Source organism: Hemiscyllium ocellatum, chromosome 5, assembly GCF_020745735.1.
Source record: "Hemiscyllium ocellatum isolate sHemOce1 chromosome 5, sHemOce1.pat.X.cur, whole genome shotgun sequence".
Taxonomy (NCBI): Eukaryota; Metazoa; Chordata; class Chondrichthyes; order Orectolobiformes; family Hemiscylliidae; genus Hemiscyllium; species Hemiscyllium ocellatum.
In genome coordinates, this window is record NC_083405.1 from 137,364,195 (window position 1) to 137,385,620 (window position 21,426).

Here is a 21,426-nt window from a genome sequence, read left to right on the forward strand (position 1 = left end):
AAATGTTGGCGAGGAAGATACAGAGATACTTGTGTCTAGACTAGAAGAGCTTGAGGTTCACAAGGAAGAGGTATTAGAAATCCTGCACAGTGTGAAAATAGACAAGTCCCTGGGCCGGATGGGATCTATCCTAGGATCCTCTGGGAAGCAAGGGAAGAGATTGCCGAGCCTTTGGCATTGATCACAAAATGCGGAGGAATGGGATTGTGGGAGACATAGCAGTTTGGATCAGTAATTGGCTTGCTGAAAGAAAACAGAGGGTTGTAGTTGATGGAACATGTTATTCTTGGTGTCCAGTTACTAGCGGCGCACCGCAAGGGTCAGTATTGGGTCCACTGCTGTTCATCATTGTTATATATGACCTGGATGAGGGCTTTGAATGGTGGGTTAGTCAATTTGCGGATGACACTAAGGTTGATGGAGTTGTGGATAGTGACGAAGGATGTTGTAGGTTACAGAGAGACATAGATAGGATGCAGAGCTGGGCTGAGAGGTGGCAAATGGAGTTTAATATGGACAAGTGTGAGGTGATTCACTTTGGACAGAGTAATCGGAATGCAAAGTACTGCGCTAATGGTAAGATTCTTGGGAGTGCAGATGAGCAGAGAGATCTCGGTATCCAGGTACACATATCCCTGAAAGTTGCCACCCAGATTGACAGGGTTATTAAGAAGGCATACAGTGATTTGGCCTTTATTAATAGAGGGATTGAGTTCTGGAACCATGAGGTTATGCTGCAGCTGTATAATGCTCTGGTACGGCCACACTTGGAGTATTCTGTACAGTTCTGGTCATCGCATTATAAGAAGGATGTGGAAACTTTGGAAAGGGTGCCGAAGAGATTTACTAGGATGTTGCCTGGTATGGAGGGAAGGTCTTATGAGGAAAGGCTGAGGGCCTTGAGGCTGTTTAAGAAGGTTGAGAGGTGGCTTAATAGAGACATACAAGATAATCAGAGGGTTAGATAGGGTGACCCTCCGACAGTGCGGCGATCCCTCAGCACTGACCCTCCGACAGTGCCCACTCCCTCAGCACTGACCCTCCGACAGTGCGGCGCTCCCTCAGCCCTGACCCTCCGACAGTGCGGCACACAGTGCGGCGCTCCCTCAGCCCTGACCCTCCGACAGTGCGGCGCTCCCTCAGCCCTGACCCTCCGACAGTGCGGCGCTCCCTCAGCACTGACCCTCCGACAGTGCCCACTCCCTCATTGATCTGAACTACAATTCCCACAAGGCTCTGCGATGACGTTCGGGCTGCTCAGTCCCGAGCATGCGCAGCCCGGTGGCTTCTTGGTTTCCCATTGGGCAGTGGAACCGTCAATCGCCAGGAGTGGGGGGGGGGCGTGACTTCCTGTTGGAGCTCGGAGGTGTGTTCCGGTGTGAGGCGGAGGGGACAGCGTGGCCTTGCGGGGTAATGGGGGAAGTGGGGGAGGGGACGGTGGGGTCTGGGGGCGGGGTGAGGGGTGAAAGGGGGGAATTGAGGAGATATTTACGATAGGGGGTAAACGATCGTGGGGCACCGAGGTTAAAGGGCAATGGAGGTGGAGATAATGAGGGTACAAGGTGGGGGAGGGGGTGGGGTCAGTGGGGGAGGGGTGGGATGGTGGGGGAGATGGAGGGAGATGAGGGTTTGGGGGGGGGGGGGTCAGAGGTAATATGAGAATCAGATGGGGATGTGAGCTAGGGAGAGGGCAAAGGGGGGGGTGTGGAGAGCAGATGTGAAGGAGCCAGGGCCCCTCTTTCCCAGCAGGATGGGGTCACACGGTGGCTCAGTGGTTAGCACTGCTGCCTCACAGTCGCAGGGCCCCAAGTTCAATGTGTGGAGTTTGCACATTCTCCCCGTGTCTGCGTGGGTTTCCTCCCACAGTCCAAAGATGTGCAGGTCGGGTGAACTGGCCACGCTAAGTTTCCCGTAGCGTTAGGTGCATTAGTCAGAGGGAAATGGGACTGCGTGGGTTACTCTTCGGAGGGTCAGTGTGGACTGGTTGGGCTGAAGGGCCTGTTCCCACACTGTGGGGAATCTAATCTAATCAAGGATGTGTCCTGGGTTGCCCTCTATCAACGTTCCTGGACCTAGATGATGATCTCAGTCATTGTGGGATTTTGTAAATTGACTGTGATATTTCAACTCACTGCATTTTGAAAAGCTCTTCATTGTCCTTTAAAAGGACGACCTGAGGTTGCTTTAGAAATGCTCTCGCGCTGTTCAGCCCTCTGGCCTTTTCAATGTCTGATTTATTGTTCTATCTGTTTCTCTGCCAGGGTCTGAGTGGTTGGACACAGTCACCATGCTGAATGAAGAACAAATACAGGAGCTGCTGGGATTTCTGACACTTGACACCCGGCTGGATGTTAAAGGCCAGGCCACTGAGTGTGTGCTGGGATTGACTGGGAGTAACGACGGCCGCAGCTTACTAGGACAGAGCGTGGACATCCTGCGGGCTTTGCTGATGCTCACCAAGGACCCCTCTCAGGCTGTGGCAAAGGACTGCTACTTTGCCCTGGTCAACCTGTCCGCTGATGAGACGATACACCAAACCCTAATCCAGGATGTCCACCTCGTTTCCACGCTCCTGCCCAACCTCTTGGACCCTGGGTGTGACTTCTCTGACCAGATCTGCTCCATCTTATCCAACCTTACACGGGAGAAGCGCACTTGTGCTGACGTGTTCCATGCCATTCAGAATGAGGGCCCCGGTTTGGCGAAAATTGTGGACATCTTCTGCACAGACAGTTACAATGAAAATGTGGAACTCCACTACCTGGGGCCGTTGCTGTCCAACTTAACCCAATTGCCAGAAGCCAGGCAGTTCATACTGGATAAAGACAGGTGTGGCTCATTCTTTATAACTGCAAACTTTAGCTCTGACTAATAACATTGTGAACAAAACAGTATCATTGGGGCTCACATAAGTAAGTCTGATAGGCAAAAGTGAGGACTACTGATGCTGGAAGGCTGATGAAGTGCTTTTGCCTGAAATGTCGATTTTTCCTGCTCATCGGATGCTGCCTGATCTGTTGTGCTTTTCTAGCACCACACTCTCGACCATAAGTAAATCTGATGCTGACAGGACAAGTTGATAAGACTGTTAAGAATGCAAATACGATTCTTGGAGGTATAGTGTAGAAAAAGCAATAAATAATGCTAGTTCTTTTAAAACATTGTTCAGTAGGTGGAGGAAATGCTGGATGACTAAAGGAATTGAGAGTTTGGTTAAGAAAAAGAAGGAAGCATATGTCAGATATTGACAGAATAAATCAAGTCAATCCTGAGAAGAGTATAAAGGCAGTAGGGGTATACCTAAGAGGGAAATCAGGAGGGCAAAAAGGGGACATCAGATAGCTTTGGCAAATAGAGTTAAGGAGAATCCAAAGGGTTTTTACAAATATATTAAGGACAAAAGGATAACTAGGGAGAGAATAGAGCCCCTCAAAGATCAGCAAGGAGGCCTTTTTGGAGCCGCAAGAGATGAGGGAGATACTAAATGAGTATTTTGCATAAGTGTTTACTGTAGAAAAGGACACGGAAGATATGGAATATGGGGAAATTGATGATGACATCTTGAAAATTTCCCTGTCACAGCGAAGGCTGTGCTGGATGTCTTGAAACGCATAAAAGTGGATAAACCCCCAGGACCTGATCAGATGTACCCGAGAACTCTGTGGGAAGCTAGGGAAGTGATTGCTGGGCCTCTTGCTGAGATATTTGTATCATCGGTAGTCACAGGTGAGGTGCTGGAAGACTGAAGGTTGACTAACATGGTGCCACTGTTTAAGAAGGGTGGTAAGGACAAGCCAGGGAACTGTAGACCGGTGAGCCTGACTTCGGTAGTGGGCAAGTTGTTGGAGGGAATTCTGAGGGACAGGATGTACGTGTATTTGGAAAGGCAAGGACTGATTAGGGATAGTCAACATGGCTTTGTGCATGGAAAATCATATCTCATATCTCATATAGGATGGGGGCAGCACGGTGGCTCACAGCACCAGGGTCCCAGGTTTGATTCCAGCCTCGGGTGACCATCTGTGTAGAGTTTGCCCCGGTTTCCTCCCACAGTCCAAGGATGTGCAGGTTAGGTGAATTGGCCATGCTAATTTGCCCATAGTGTTAGGTGCATTAGTGAGAGGGAAATGGGTCTGGGTGGGTTACTCTTCAGAGGGTCAGTGTGGACTGGTTGGGCTGAAGGGCCTGTTTCCACACTCTGGAATCTAATCTAATCAAGGATGTTTTCTCCCCAGTCTCCTGGGTTTCCCTCTATCAACATTCCTGGACCTAGATGATGGGATTTTGTGGGCGGCACGGTGGCACAGTGGTTAGCACTGCTGCGTCACAGCGCCAGAGACCCGGGTTCAATTCCCACCTCAGGCAACTGACTGTGTGGAGTTTGCACATTCTCCCCGTGTCTGCGTGGGTTTCCTCCGGGTGCTCCGGTTTCCTCCCACAGTCCAAAAACGTGCAGTTTAGGTGAATTGACCATGCTAAATTGCCCGTAGTGTTAGGTAAAGGGGTACATGTAGGGGAATGGGTCTGGGTGGTTTGCACTTGGGCAGGTCGGTGTGGACTTGTTGGGCCGAATGGCCTGTTTCCACACTGTAAGTAATCTAAAAAAATCTAAAAAAACTTGGATCGTGTTTTTTGAAGAAGTAACAAAGAGGATTGATGAGGGCAGAGTGGTAGATGTGATCTATGTGGACTTCAGTAAGGCGTTCGACAAGGTTCCCCATGGGAGACTGGTTAGCAAGGTTAGATCTCAAGGAATACAGGGAGAACTAGTCATTTGGATACAGAACTGGCTCAAAGGTAGAAGATAGAGGGTGGTGGTGGAGGGATGTTTTTCAGACTGGAGGCCTGTGACCAGTGGAGTGCCACAAGGATCGGTGCTGGGTCCACTACTTTTTGTCATTTATATAAATGATTTGGATGCGAGCATAAGAGGTACAGTTAGTAAGTTTGCGGATGACACCAAAATTGAAGGTGTAGTGGACAGCAAAGAGGATTACCTCTGATTACAACAGGACCTGGACCAGATGGGCTAATGGGCTGAGAAGTGGCAGATGAAGTTTAATTCAGATAAATGCGAAGTGCTGCATTTTGGGAAAGCAAATCTTAGCAGGACTTATACACTTACTGGTCAGGTCTTACGGAGTGTTGCTGAACAAAGAGACCTTGGCGTGCAGGTTCATAGCTTCTTGAAAGTGGAGTCGCAGGTAGATAGGATAGTGAAGAAGGCGTTTGGTATGCTTTCCTTTATTGGTCAGAGTATTGAGTACAGGAGTTGAGAGGTCATGTTGTGGCTGTACAGGACATTAGTTAGGCCACTGTTGGAATATTGCGTGCAATTCTCGTCTCCTTCCTATTGGAAAGATGTTGTGAAACTTGGGTTCGGAAAAGATTTACAAGGATGTTGCCACAGTTGGAGAATTTGAGCTACAGGGAGATGCTGAACAGGCTGGGGCTGTTTTCCCTGGAGAGTTGGAGGCTGAGGGGTGACCTTATAGAGATTTGCAAAATTATGAGGGGCACGGATAGGATAAACATTTAAAAGGCATTTGGGTGGGTATACGAATTGGAAAGGTTTGGAGGGATATGGGCCGGGTGCTGGCAGGTGGGACTAGATTGGGTTGGGATATCTGGTCGGCATGGATGGGTTGAACCGAAGGGTCCGTTTCCAAGTGTACATCTCTATGACTCTATGAGTTCTCAACTGGAGTGCTGTATGTCCCAGCAGAGGAGATTTACTGCAGTGGTTTCCTGATGCACTGCAGGGTTCAAACTTCAAACTCTGTCTCAGGCGAAAGTGAGGACTGCAGATGCTGGAGATCAGAGTCGAAGAGTGGGAGGCTGGAAAAGCACAGCAGGTCAGGCAGCATCTGTGGAGTAGTTGATTTGATGTTTTGAGCATAAGCTGTTCATCAGGAAGCTCTTCGTTCTTGATAAAGGGTTTATGCCTGAAACGTCGATTCTCCTGCTCCTCGGATGCATACTCTTTGACATAAGAACAGAGTTAGGCCACTAGGTCCATCAGATGTCCTCCACCATTTGATCATGACTGACAGGTTTCTCAACCCCATTCTCCTGCCTTCTCCCTGTAACCTTGATCCCTCATCAAGAATCTATCTGTCTATGTCTTAAATACACAGCCCTCTGTGGCAACGACTTGCACAGATTCCCCACCCTCAGGCTGAAGAAATAGCTGCTCACAATATTCCAAATGCAGTCTGACCAGAGCTTTGTACAGCCTCAGCAGGATATTTTTGCTCTTGTATTCTAGCCCTCTTGAAATGAATGCTAACATTGTATTTACCTTCCTAACTACCACCTAAACCTGCAGGTTAACCTTAAGTGAATTCTGAACTAGGATACTCAAATCCCTTTGTGCTTCAGATTTCCAGTCTTTCTCTGTTTAGAAAATAGTCTACAGCTCTTCTTCCTACCAACTTCCCCTTTTCCAATATTGTACGCTATCTTTTCCACTCTGCTCGCGTGTCCAAATCCTTCTGCAGCTTCCCACCTCCTCAACATTACCTGTCCCTCTAGGTATCTGTAAACTTCACAACATTGCCCTGAGTTCCTTCATCCGATCGTTAATGAATAATGTATATAATTATGGTCCCAACACTGACCCCTGTCGTACTCCTCTCGTCACTGGCTGCCATCCTGAAAAAGACCCCTTTGTCCCCACTCTGCCTTTTACCAGGCAGACCATCATCGATCCATGCCAGTACCTCGTCCCTAACACCATGGGCTCCGATCTTATTTCACAGCCTCCTGTGCGGCACCTTGTCAGTAGCCTTCTGGAAATCCAAATAGATCACGTCTGCTGGCTCTCCTTTTGTCAAACGCATGGGCCCGTAGAGTCATACAGCACAGAAACAGACCCTTCGGTCCAACTCGTCCACGCAGACAACATTTCCCAAGCTAAACTAGTCCCATTTGCTTGTATTTCACTCTAAACGTTTCCTATTCATGTACCTGCCAAGTGTCTTTCAAATGTTGTGACTGTACCTGCATCTACTATTTCCTCTGGCAGTTCATTCCATGTGTGAACCCCGCTCTGTGCGAAAACATTGCCCCTCAGGTCTTCTTTAAATCTTTCTCCGCTCACCTTAAAATTATGCCCGCTAGTTTTGAACTCACCAACCCAAGGGAAAAGACCTTTGCTATTCACCTTATCCATGCCCATCATGATTTTACAGACCTCTATAAAGTCACCCCTCAGTCACCTATGTTCCAGTGAAAAAAGTCCCACTTATCTAACCTCTCCATATAACTCTATTTCGGGCAACATCCTGGTAAAATGTTTTGGCATCCTCTATAATTTAAAGTGCCCAGAAGTGGCCTCATTAATGTCCTGTACAACTGTAACATGACGTCCCAACTTCTATACTCAATGGTTTGAGCGATGAAGACAAGTGTGGAGCTGTTATTGGTGGTGGTCAATCTGTGTGATTTGTTCCCTGTCCTACAGGTGTGTTGTTCAGCGACTTCTCCCTTACACCCAGTACGAGGCCTCGAGTGTTCGCCGAGGAGGGATCGTGGGCACACTCCGCAATTGCTGCTTCGATCACTGTGAGTGGCTCACCCACTGATTGGGGCTGACTGGATCTGGGGGACGTGTGTAGGGCAGGGAGAAGAGTAGATTAGAGTGACTTTTATTTGTCATTTCTACCATATACAACTGATACAGTTAAAAAAAATGAGACAGCGTTCCTCCAGGAGAAAGTGAGGACTTCAGATGCTGGAGATCAGAGCTGAAAATGTGTTGCTAGAAAAGCGCAGCGGGTCAGGCATAAGCCTTCCTGAAGAAGGGCTCATGCCCGAAACATCGATTCTCCTGCTCTTTGGATGCTGCCTGACCCGCTGCGCTTTTCCAGCAATACATTTTCAGCAGCGTTCCTCCAGGACCAAGATGCTAAATGGACAGCACCAAACTACACAATCATACAAAATTAAAAATCACACAACACCAGGTTATAGCCCAACAGGTTTATTTGGAAGCACTAGCTTCCATCAGGTGGTTGAAGGATCACATGACAAAGGGGTTGTGCTCCGAAAGCTAGTGCTTCCACATAAACCTGTCAGACTATAACCTGGTGTTGTGATTTTTATCCTTGTCCACCCCAGTCCAACACCGGCTCCTCCAAATCATCGACCATACAAAGGGCGACATTAAGTGAATAAGTAGCGCAAAGCACGCACATTACAGTGTAATAAAACAATGATAATTAATGGACATTGTTGTAGCAGCAATTCGAAGTCGTACAAAGAATTTCAGTTGGAAGTGAGTCTGATTGTACAGTGTTAAGGAGCCTGATGGCTTGAGGGCAGAAACAGTTGCACAGTCTGGCCGTGAGAGACCGAATGCTCCAGTATCTTCTGTCAGATGGCAGGAGGGAGAAGAGTTTGAGTGAGGAGTGTGTTGGGTCTTCCACAATGCTCTTAGCCTTTCGGATGCAGCATGTGGTGTAAATGTCTGTAATGGAGGGGAGAAAGACCCCGATGAACCCCTCAGCTGTCCTCACTATCAGTTGTAGGGTCTGATGATCCAAGACAGTGCAATTCCTGAACCAGGCAGTGATGCAGTAGCTCAGGGTACTCTCAATGAACCCTCTGTGGAATGTGGTGAGGATGGGGGGGTGGGAGGGGGTCTTTCCTTGGCCTGTGCAGAAAGTAGAGACACTGTTGGGCTTTCTTGGTTATGGAGCTGGTGTTGAGAGACCAGGGTGAGATTCTCTGCCAAGTGTATGCCAAGAAAATTGGTGCTCTTCACAATCTCCACGGGGGAGCCTTGATGTCCAGCGGAGAGTGGTCACTCATGCCCTCCTGAAGTTGACAACCATCTCTTTCATTTTGTCCACCTTCAAAGACAGGTTGTTGGCTCCACACCAGTCCGTTAGCTGTTCGAAGAGAGTTGTGGACGCTGCATGCTTCAACCAGAGCTGTGACTGAGGTGGCTCAGTTGTCTCTTTCTGATCTGACATTCTTCCAAACCTGAGCTCTGTGCAGGAAGTGCAGGTCATTGAGTGTGCAGCATGGAGGGAGCCCTGTGATGTTGACAATGCTGTCTTCCATGTTTGAGAGATTTGCCTCCTCCCATTGTAGGTGGGGTGACGGTGGGTGGGTGCTGATCTGAATTTACTGGTGGTGGTGGGACCTAGATGTTTATGTCCTGTAAGAAGCTATATTGCTGTCTCTGGGGAAGAGTCACAGGATTGTTACAGTGCCGAGGGAGTCCATTGGGCCCATTCTGGCTGTTCTCACTCGACCTGTCTGTCTTCATCTCGTCTCCACAGCACATCATCAATGGTTGCTGAGCAATGAAGTTGACATCCTCCCTCACCTGCTGCTGCCATTGGCTGGCCCTGAGGAACTGAGCGAGGATGAAATGGAAGGTGAGAAGGATCAGGAAATGTGGGAAAGGAAGGACAGGGAATGTGGGAACGGTATGGGGATCAGTGGGTAAGGATGGACAGGGAATGTGGGAAAGGCACAGGGATCAGTGGGTGAGGAGGAACAGGGAATGTGGGAAAGGCACAGGGATCAGTGGGTGAGGAGGAACAGGGAATGTGGGAAAGGCACAGGGATCAGTGGGTGAGGAGGAACAGGGAATGTGGGAAAGGCACAGGGATCAGTGGGTGAGGAGGAACAGGGAATGTGGGAAAGGCACAGGGATCAGTGGGTAAGGATGGACGGGGAATTTGGGAAAGGCACAGGGATCAGTGGGTAAGGATGGACAGGGAATGTGGCAAAGGCACAGGGATCAGTGGGTAAGGATGGACAGGGAATGTGTGAAAAGCACAGGGATCAGTGGGTAAGGATGGACAGGGAATGTGTGAAAAGCACAGGGATCAGTGGGTAAGGATGGACAGGGAATGTGGGAAAAGCATAGGGATCAGTGGGTAAGGATGGACAGGGAATGTGTGAAAAGCACAGGGATCAGTGGGTAAGGATGGACAGGGAATGTGTGAAAAGCATAGGGATCCGTGGCTTCAGCACTGTAGATTTTGGAATCTCCATTCTGTGGGAAGCAGAGGTTCCCTGGAGCTGTCCAAAGAGCATTCCCAGGTTGGACAGATTTTATTTTCCTCCTAGATTCGGGTAAGTCTGACACATCACTGAGGCACATGGACATTTCTTCTCTGCGAAGCTCCAGATGTTTTCCCATTATCCCGTTATTACACAGCTCTGGACCTGAACCCAGCAATCAGGCTCAGGGTTAGGGACACTGCCACTTGTGCCACAGAGCTCTGAGAGATTTTGTACTCCACCAGCCCTTGGGGTGGAGGGGGTTTGCGGGGAGCAGTGTAAAGGTTTAAATGATGGAGTATGGAGAGTTTCTCTGTGTGGAGGCTGATAGGGAAAGGCAGGCTGTCTCTGTTTTAAATACATGGTGGTTGGGTATGGGGTGGGGTCATCTTGAGAGGTGAGGCTGTACGTGCGGGATTGTGAGAGGGGAGACATGGTGACTGTGGTTAACTAACATCATTTGAAGTGTCCTCCTTGAGATGGTTTTCCGGAGTGGATTGCATCGTTAGTTGGGTCAATGATAGCTCACATCTTAGAACATAGAACATAGAAAAATACAGCGCAGTACAGGCCCTTTGGCCCTCGATGTTGCGCCGATCCAAGCCCACCTAACCTACACTAGCCCACTATCCTCCATATGCCTATCCAATGCCAGTTTAAATGCCCATAAAGAGGGAGAGTCCACCACTGCTACTGGCAGGGCATTCCATGAACTCATGACACGCTGAGTAAAGAATCTACCCCTAACATCTGTCCTATACCTACCACCCCTTAATTTAAAGCTATGCCCCCTTGTAATATCTGACTCCATACGTGGAAAAAGGTTCTCATGGTCAACCCTATCTAAACCCCTAATCATCTTGCTGCTGAATATTTAGTGTCTGTGTCTTGTCTTCTGATGCAGGCCTTCCTGTGGATCTCCAGTATCTCCCCGAGGACAAGCAACGTGAGAAGGACCCAGACATCCGTAAAATGCTGCTGGAGGCCATCAACCTGGTAGGTACCCACTGGGCAGGGGGTACCGAAGGAAAGCAGCATCCGGGGAGCAGAGAATCAACGTTTCAGGCTCAACCACCCTCCCAGCCCACACGCCTCTTCCTGATGAAGGTCTTATGCCCAAGACGTCGATTCTCCTGCTCCTCTGATACTGCCTGACCCGCTGTATTTTTCCAGCGCCACACTCTGGACTCTGATCTCTGGCATCTGCAGGCCTCACTTTCTCCTGGTACTGAAAGAAAGGCCTGTGTGCATGTCATGGTCATAAACGCTCTCAGGACATACCCAAATGTTTCACAGGCAAGTGAATGTCGAGATAACATGGTTCTCCCCGTGGGATGTGAGCATTTGTTTTCCATCTGTTATTGAGTCAATCACATTCCTGTGGAAACTCCTTCATGGTAAGGGTGGCAGCCGAGGGCGGTTGTGGTACAGTGGCAGTGGCCCTGCCTCTGATCCAGGAGGTTCAACAAGTCCTGCCTGCTCCAGAGGTGTGTAACAGTATCTCTGACCTCATCTACTGTGTCCATACCTCTTGACATGGTCTCCCCTACATTGGGGAGCCAGGACTCCAACTTGCAGAACGTTTCAGAGAACATCTCTGGGACACACACACCAAACAACCCCACTGCCCTGCGGCTAAACACTTTAACTCCCTCTCCCACTCCACCAAGGACATGCAAGTCCTGGGCCTCCTCCACCACCAAACCCTAGCCACCCGATGACTGAGGAAGAACGCCTCATTTTCCACATTGGGACCCTTCAACTTTACAGCATCAGTGTTGACTTCACCAGTGTTCTCAAATCCCCTCCCCCCACCTTATCCCAAATCCAACCCTGCAACTTAGCACCACCCTCTTGAACTGCCCTACCTGTCCATCATCCTTCCCACCTATCCGCTCCACCCTCCACTCCGACCTATCACCATCAGCCCTCATCTTTATCTATCTATCATATTCCCAGCTGCCTTCACCACCCCACACCGCCTCCCATTTATCCCTCAGCCCCTGTTCCCCCATTTCCCCCACATTCCTGATGACGAGCTCCTGCTCTTCAGGTGCTGCCTGACCGGCTGTGCTTTTGACTCTGATCTCCAGCATCTGCAGTCCTCACTTTCTCCTAGTATCTCTGAACATATAGATTAAGAAATACCTCAGAATAGCAGATGGGAGAGATTTTAAAAGCAGCATTCGAGGATTGTTTTGAGGTCATCTGTTGCTGGGATTAGCTTTATAATCCAGGTTAATGAATTGAGTTCAAATGTTGTGATCAGTGGAGACCATGGCCTAGTGGTATCGTCGCTAGACTGTTAATCCAGAGACCCAGGTAATGTCCTGAATTCAAATCCTGCCATGGCAGATGTGGAATTTGAATTTAATTTTAAAAATCTGGAATTAAGAGTCAAACAATGACTATGAATCCATTGTCTACTTCAGAAAACCCCATCTGGTTCACTCATGTCCTTTAGGGAAGGGAACTGCCATCCATACCTGGTCTGGCCTACATGTGACTCCAGACCCACAGCAATGTGGCTGACTTTAACTGCCCCCTGGGTAATTAGGGATGGACAATAAATGCTGGCCCAGCCAGCCAAACCCTCCCTCTGTGAATGAATTAAAACCAATCCCACCAGTTACCAAGATGGGATTTGAACCCATGTTGTTCAATTTTGTCACCATCACCACCAAGGTGGTAACCAATTCCGATACTCCTGAGTGTGCTGTCTCTTACTGATCTAGTGTTTTCAAAGCTTAGGGCAGGGATGTGGTGTTTCCTGTGGTTGTGGAGATAGACAGGACAAACATGACAGGGATCACATCCCCTTGTAGGATCATTGGACCCAAAATGTTCACTCTACTTTCTCTCCACAGGTGCTGCTGAGTTTTCTGGTTTTTGCAATTTCTGTTTTTTTGTTTCCATCTACCCCATGCCATCCCTGTCCTGGGAGTGTTTGATGGGGACAGTGTAGAGGGAGCTTTACTCTGTATCTAACCCTGTGCTGTCCCTGTCCTGGGGGTGTTTGATGGGGACAGTGTAGAGGGAGCTTTACTCTGTATCTAACCACGTGTTGTCCCTGTCCTGGGAGTGTTTGATGGGGAAGGGCTTTTGCCCGAAACGTCGATTTTCCTGCTCCTCGGATGCTGCCTGAACTGCTGTGCTTTTCCAGCACCACTAATCCAGAATCTGGTATCCAGCATCTGCAGTCATTGTTTTTACCACAGTGAAGAGGGAGCTTTACTCTGTATCTAACCCCGTGCTGTTCCTGTACTGGGAGTGTTGATGGAGACAGTGTAGAGGGAGCTTTACTCTGTATCTAACCGCATGCTGACTCTGCCCTGGGAGTGTTTGATGATGACACTGTTGTGGAACCTTCATTCTATATTGAACCCTATGCTGTACCTGTCTTGGGAGTGTTTGATGGGGGCAGTGTACCGGGAGCTGTACTTCCAGTTTAAACTTGTAGAGAAAGCTTTACTCTGTATTTAACATTGTACTGTATGTGTCCTGGGTATGTTTGATGCTTTGCTCAAAAAGCATAATAATTCACTCCCTTGACTGTACAATTTCAATGATTAAGTTTATTTTTTAGATTACTTAGTGTGGAAACAGGCCATTCGGCCCAACAAGTCCACACTGACCTGCCGAAGTGCAACCCACCCAGACCCATTCCCCTACATTTACCCCTTACCTAACACTACGGGCAATTTAGCATGGCCAATTCACCTAACCTACACATTTTTGGACTGTGGGGGGAAACTGGAGCACCCGGAGGAAACCCACGCAGACACAGGGGAAGAATGTGCAAACTCCACACAGACAGTTGCCTGAGGCGGGAATTGAACCTGGGTCTCTGGCGCTGTGAGGCAGTAGTGCTAACCACTGTGCCACCGTGCTGCCCACAAAATCCCACAATGACTGAGATCATCATCTAGGTCCAGGAATGTCGATAGAGGGAAACCCAGGAGACTGGGGAGAAAACATTCTTCCACAGGATCAATAAAAACTGTGGTCTTGGAACAGTATCTCCGGTTAAATCTCACTTTCACTTGTAGCTGATGGCAACGAGAAGTGGGCGTGAGGTGGTGAGGGAAAAGAAGGCCTACATTATCCTGCGAGAGTACCACAAGTGGGAGACTGAGCCCGATGTTGCTGCCGCATGTGAGAAGCTGATTGAGGTAGGTCTTTGACAGCACCTCGCAGAATGTTTGTGTCCTCCCCTCCCCTTCTCTTTCCGCTCCCTTCTGCCCACGCAGACACTCCTCCGTTCCTGCTCCAACCCTGCTCCATTCCCCCCCTTCCCTCCCTCCCCTTTCTCACTCCCTCTCTCTCCTGACCTGGTGGTGTTGATTGGAACCAGAGTTTGCCATTTGGTGCTTCACCCAAGGCTTTGTACGTATCTCTCTCACTTGGGACTCAGGAGCCTCTTGGCACATGTCTCCTCTTCAGTTTGAACAGGAGCGTGTGAGATTTTCTTAATGCTCTGGAAACACTCAGCTGCCTCACTCAGAGTGTGTCTGATCACTTTGCTCGTTCCTGTTTGTGTGACTTCACTAGGTGCAAGGTGACTGCAGCCATCAGAAACATGGAAAATACCAAAGCGATTCAAAACGGTGGATGCTATCAAGATGTTTTGATCCCTTTGCCTTAGGAAGGAGATATTTACAAAAGAGGGAGGGCAGCGGAGAGACCAAGGAGACTGGACTTGTACTCCCAAAGAATGAGAGCTGATCTCGTTTGAACATAAAAAAGTTTCTTCCAGACCCTGTGATAGGGTCGATGCAAGAAGGATGATTCCCTTTATAGCAGGTCCAGAGCCAGGGAATACAGCCTCGGAATAAGAGGCACAATGGAAATGAGGAATTTCTTCACCCGCAGGGTGATGGATCTTTGGAATTCTCTGACCTAGAGAGGGTTGGATCGAAGGGTTTTGTTTCTGTGCTGTACACCTCTATGACCTGGAAGATTCTGCCTTCTCAGTGGTTGAGCATGTTCAAGACTGAGGTTAATAGATATTTGGGCACTAAGGGGGGTATGGAGATACCGTGGGAAGGTGCAGCCGAGCTAGGTGTTCTTTGGGGAGACTGTTGCTGGAGTAGTACATCACTGGACTAGTAATCCAGATCCCCCATGGACAAGAAATTAGTCTTACAGTGGCCTTGTAACAATTGGTATAAACAGTCAGTTGGTTCACTCGTGCCTCTTTATGGGGAAAAGTTTGCCTGAGATGCTGCCTGGCCTGCTGTGCTTTGACCAGCAACACATTTGCACCCGTTATTTGGTCTGGCCTAAATGTGGGTAATTTGACCCACAGCAATGGGGTTAACTCTTTACTTCCCTCTGAAGTGGTTCAGCACACCATCAACTGTATTGACCCACTACAGGTCAGGTGAATTGGCCATGCTAAATTGCCCGTAGTGTTAGGTAAATGTAGGGGTATGGGTGGGTTGCGCTTCTGCGGGTCAGTGTGGACTTGTTGGGCCGAAGGGCCTGTTTCCACACTGTAAGTAATCTAATCTAATCTAATCTACAAAGGCCAAACCGAAAACTGGACAGACCACACAGCATCGGCCTAGGCGGCCAGTCTAAAGCAGTGTCAGGCTTCTTGAACCCTGCCAAATCATCCTTACTAACACCTTGGCACTTGTGCTGAAATTGGGAGAGCTGGTCCCCAGCCTAGACAGACAGCAATCAAGATTAGAGTGAAGCAGGTCAGGCAGCATCTGAGGAGCAGGAAAATCGACATTTCGGGCAAAACCCCTTGGTCAGGAATGAGGCTAGGAGCCTCGGGAGTGGGGAGATAAATGGGAAGGGGATGGGGCTGGAGGGAAGGTGGTTGAGAGTGCAGGAGGTGGATGGAAGTGGGGGTAAAGGTGATAGGTCGAAGAGGAGGGTGGAGCGGATAGGTGGGAAGGAAGATTGACAAGTGGGACAGGTCATGGGGATGGTGCTGAGCTGGAAGGTTGGAACTGGGGTATGGTCGGGGGAGGGGAAATGAGGAAACTGGTGAAGTCCACATTGATGCCCTGGGGTTGAAAGCTCCCGAGGTGGAAGATGAGGCGTTCTTCCTCCAGGTATCAGGTGGTATGGGGGTGACGATGGAGGATGCCCAGGACCTGCATGTTCTCGGCAGAGTGGAAGGGGGAGTTGAAATGTTGGGCCACAGGGCGGTGGGGTTGATTGGTGTGGGTGTCCCGGAGATGATCTCTGAAGCGCTCTGGCCAATATAGAGGAGACCATGTCGGGAGCAATGAATACAACGTGTGTGGATGTGCAGGTGAAACTTTGATGGATGTGGAAGGCTCCTTTAGGGCCTTGGATGGAAGTGAGGGAGGAGGTGTGGGCGCAGGTTTTGCAATTCCTACGGTGGCAGGGGAAGGTGCCAGGACGGGAGGGTGGGTTGTGGGGGGCTTGGACCTGACCAGGCAGCCCCTTGCCTTTTAAAAAGCAACTCCTAGTTCTTGATTCTCTCACAAGAGGAAACAGTGTCTCCACATCTACCCTGTTAAGTCAATTCAGGATATTATGTTCAATCAAGTCGCCCTCTGACTCCAGTGGATGCAAGCTTGGCCTGTCTAACATTTCCTGACAAGACAATGCTCTCATTCCAGGTATCTGTCTGGTGAACTTTCACTGAACTGCTTCGAATGCAGTTACATCTCTCCTTAAGTATTCCAGATATGATCTCAATCATGTCCTTTATAACTAAATTAGAGACAAAAAGACTGCAGATGCTGGAATCCAAGGTAGATAAGCAGGAGGCTGGAAGAACACAACAAGCCAGGCAGCATCAGGAGGTGGAGAAGCCAATGTTTTTAGAAATCCATAGAATCCCTACAGTGTGGAAACAGGCCCAACAAGTCCACACTGACCCTCCAGAGAGTAACCCACCCAGGCCCATTCCCAAACCTTATTACTCTACATTGCACCTAACCTACACTACAGTCAATTTGGCCTTGTAACGATTGGTATAAACAGTCAGTTGGTTCACTCATGCCCCTTTACGGGGAAATGTTTGCCCCGTTATTTGGTCTGGCCTAAATGTGGGTAATTTGACCCACAGCAATGTGGTTAACTCATTGGCTGATTCACCTAGACTGCGCATCTTTGCATTGGGAGGAAACCCACACAGACACGGGGAGAATGTGCAAACTGTACACACAGTTGCCGGAGGCTGGAATTGAACACACGTCCTTGGGGCTGTGTTGCAGCAGTGCTAACCACTGAGTCATCTGGGGCATGGCTCTCCTTACACCCACCCCCAGTCCTGAAGAAGGATTATAGCCAAAACCTTGCCTTCTCCACCTCCTGATGCTGCCTGGCTTGCTGTGTTCTCCCAGCCTTCTGCCTGTATAACTAAAGTATACTCTTGCATTGAATTCCCCTTGCAATAAGTTCATAATTATTTGCAGAGTGCAAGTCATGCACCAGGAAACACAAATCCCTCTCTGCAAATGTTGACGTGGAAATAGATAGACATTTCTTTCTGGTGGCTGCGTCAGTCTCGGAGCCCTCTCGGTAACAACACTGTCCTTACACCCAGTGGACTGTAGCAGTTCAAGGGGGCAGCTCACTCACCATCTCACAGCTATTTCAGATTGGGCAATAAATGATCAAATATTTGGAACTGCCCCAGATGGTTAATACTCAGCGGTGCTGTTCCCTTTACTCAGGTGCTGATCTCAGATGAACCTGAGCCTGGAATGGAGAATCTGCTGGAGGTGGAGATTCCTGAGGAGATTGAAGGGAAGCTAAAGCTGCAGCATGAGGAAGAGCAGCAGCGAATTGCAAAGGAAAAGGAAGAGTTACTGAAGAGCAGCGAGGGCGGGAGAGGACGAGGGGATAGCCCGGAGGGACTGGAAAGGTGATGTGATGTCCTGGACTGAGTGTGCGGTGTTAGAGGAGCCGCAGGCATGGAGCTCGGTGTGATTCTGTCTTTGCGATGGCTCCGTTAGCAACAGCTGATATTTGTAAACGGTTTGGCCAAGAGACCCGGTCCTGTCTGGTAAAGTCTGCAATCGGAGCAGCCCTCTCCTCTTCGACCTACCCACCATCGGCCTGTGGTGATTTGGCAAAGCTCTCTCCTATGGCAATGCCCCATCTGATCACTCCTCCTAATGTTGTCTGCTCCCTCGTTCAGGGAGACCACACGTGTGTATCAGGGAGACCACACGTGTGTATCCGTGTGCATGGAGATTTTGAAGGGAAAGGAGAGGAGGCAGGAGGATTTGGATACTCGTTCCCGAACTGGTTCAGAGAAGAATCCATCTGGTTGTGTCTGGGGTATCTGAAGCCCCCTGGGATAAAGTAGCTGAAATTCTCACCTCTCTCTGCAACCACATTAGCCCTGCTCCCTGCCAAGAGTCTCTGGAATACATCTCTGGGATCCTGAGGGTCATCTGGAGTGCTGCCCAACTGCAACACCATCCGTTGCCAGTCTCTGTCCCACCCCCTTCTCCATACGGCCCCACCCATCCCCCTTGCAGGTTGACCTGAGAGACCCCTTGGCAGGGGAGTTCTCGTCAGTGTCCTGTCGAAAAGATTTACCGTCAATCAACACCACAAAAGGTCATGATTTGGTCATTGATGTTGATGGGATCTTGCTATGCATGTATTGTCCACTGCGTTTCTGCTGACCATTCAAAATGACCCAGTTAGCCACAAAATGCAGCAAGTGCTGAAGTTGGGAACAACACCTTGGCAGTGGGAGCTGGTTTCTCTTCTGTCTAATGGCCTGCCTGTCTCTGTGCTTTCACTGAGGTTTGAACCTGCACAGTCAATAACCAATAAAACAATTCCTTTGGCCATCACAGCAATCGTTCCCAAAGCAGTCAGCCAAACCTTCCTTTTACTACAGGATATTGTTGAGCTAGGTGCAGGAGTACAGAGAATCTCGGAGTATGTTATACAGCAGCCAGCCTTCCACCCACCCTCATGTTCAACACACAGAATCCCTACAGTGTGGAAATAGGCCAATCAGCCCACACCGACCCTCCAAAGAACATCCATCCAGACCCATCCCGCTACTCTGGCCAATGGCTAATCCACCTAGCCTGCACACTATGGGCAATTTAGCATGGCCAATCCATCAAACCTGTACTGACACAGGGAGACTATGCAACCTCTACACAGTCGCCTGAGGCTGGAATCGAACCCGGGTCCCTGGCGCTGTGAGGTAGCAGTGCTAACCATTGAGCCACTGTGCTGCCCATCTTGGGTTGATCAATCTCAACTTGGCTTTGCCAGATTGTCTTAGTATCCAGAATTAGGTCTATCTCAGTTCACAGAATGTGGGCAATGCTGGCTGGGCCAGCATTTACTGTCCATCCCTAGTTGCCTATTGAGAAGGTGGGGGTGAGCTGTCTTCTTGAACAGCTTCAGTCCATGTACTGAGGGAAGGAATTCCAGGATTCTGACCCAGTGACACTGAAGGAATGGTGATATATTTCCACCGGTGAGCGGCTTGGATGGAAATTTGCAGGAGGTGGTGTTCCCTTCTCCTCCTAGATCAAAGTGATCGTAGATTGGAAGATTGTCTTGAAGGATCTTTGGTGAATTTCTGCAGTGTGTTTTATAGATAGTACACACTGCTACTACTGAGCGTCAGTGGTGGGAGGGAGTGGATGTTTGTGGATGTGGAGCCAATCAAGCGGGCTGCTTTGTCCTGGATGGTGTCAAACTTATTGAGTGTTATTGGGTCTGCACCCATCCTGGCAAGTGGGGAGGATTCCATCACACTCCTGACTTGTGCCTTGTAGCTGGTGGACAGGCTTTGGGGAGTCAGGAGGTGAGTTACTCGCTGCAGGATTCCTCGCCTCTGACCTGTTCACTGACATAGGCCTCCAAGATTCACAGCCTTTTGGGTAAATTTGATTCTCATCTTGGTCTTAGGGGCCTGGGTCCCTGTCCTCGTACCTTCCTAATGCTTGAGTTATGATTAAGATCTCGGTTCACTTACCTATTTAGTTGTACATTCGAGGGGATGGGTGAATTTCCCTGCAGTCCTGTATTCTGTGACACAGCTGACCATCTTGTTTCTGTTTGGATGGGATCAGCAGGAGCAGGGAGTCAGAGCCAGTGATCATTGAGATATACAGGAGAGATATTCCAACCCTCACCATCCTGCTGCACGCTGCTGGGCAAATGGAATATGAATTGGAAAATGCTGCCAAAAAGCATTTTGTACTGTTCCTATCAAAGGAATAACTTTACAATTGAAATATATCCCTCAACAGCTATGGAGCGAGGAAACATTTCACTGGTGATTCCGAATAAGGAGGTTATGATGGAGCTGTATGTAATATTAGTCACCCACTGTGCTGTTCTGGTCGCCACACTAGAGGGAGAATGTGATTGCACTAGAGAGGGTACAGAGGAGGTTCAGCAGAATATTGCATGCACTGGAATAATTCAACGATGGAGAAAGACTGAATAGGCTTGGATTGTTTTCCTTAGAGCAGACAAGGGGGGGGGGGGGTAGGAACAAGGTTGGAGTGAACAAAATGCTGACATCATCAACGGGGTAAATAAGCTGAAGCTTCTCCCATTTAGTACGGGGTGAATAACCAGGCGGTACAGTTTTAAGAGAAGGTGTAGGAGGTTTCCAGGGGATTTGAGGGACATGTTTCTCGCTGAGGGTTGTGGGTATCTCGAACTCACTGCCTGAAACAGTGATAGAGACAGGAAACCTGACGCCCTTTAGGAGATATTCAGATGACCACTTGAAATTCCATTGCACACAAGGCTATAAACCTGGAAAATGGGCCTAAAGTGGGTGAACATTTGATGCCAGGCATAGACACAATGGGCTGAAGAGACTTTTAAGTGCTATAAATCTCTGATTTTATGACAGTATGATGGCAGCTGTCACATTCATTTGAATGAAGATTCTGATGCGTGAAGAGGCCTGGATGCCTTCTGACTGTGAAACCCACACAAACTGGTTCTCTGCTCCAGTGATTAACTCTCCCTCCCCAAACCCCCAAATAAAACGGAAGATCTGGTTTCAGTTTGATATCTAAAGCTGATTCGAAAATACTTGATGCTAATTTTGTGTTTTGTACAAGTGTTTTCAATGTGGTTAGCACTGCTGCCTCACAGCGCCAGAGACCCGGGTTCAATTCCCGCCTCAGGCGACTGTCTGTGTGGAGTTTGCACATTCTCCCCGTGTCTGTGTGGGTTTCCTCCGGGTGCTCCGGTTTCCTCCCACAGTCCAAAGATGTGCAGGTTAGGTGAATTGGCCATGCTAAATTGCCCGTAGTGTTAGGTGATGGGGTAAATGTAGGGGAATGGGTCTGGATGGGTTGCTCTTCGGAGGGTCAGTGTGGACTTCTTGGGCTGAAGGGCCTGTTTCCACACTAAGTAATCTAATCTAATACAGCCCTCGTGACTCAACATTAAAATGACAGT

General features: G+C 49.0%; 1 protein-coding gene across 1 annotated transcript; it reads left to right on the plus strand.

Moving 5' to 3' along the window:
- Positions 1-1,352: 1,352 nt before the first annotated feature.
- On the plus strand, positions 1,353-21,025 carry hgh1 (HGH1 homolog (S. cerevisiae)). Its single transcript, XM_060825242.1, has 7 exons — positions 1,353-1,410; positions 2,262-2,829; positions 7,466-7,566; positions 9,291-9,389; positions 10,928-11,019; positions 14,073-14,195; positions 17,691-21,025. Exons 2-7 carry the CDS (start codon positions 2,288-2,290, stop codon positions 17,883-17,885), a joined length of 1,152 nt encoding a protein of 383 aa, XP_060681225.1. The 5' UTR covers positions 1,353-1,410; positions 2,262-2,287; the 3' UTR covers positions 17,886-21,025.
- Positions 21,026-21,426: the final 401 nt, after the last annotated feature.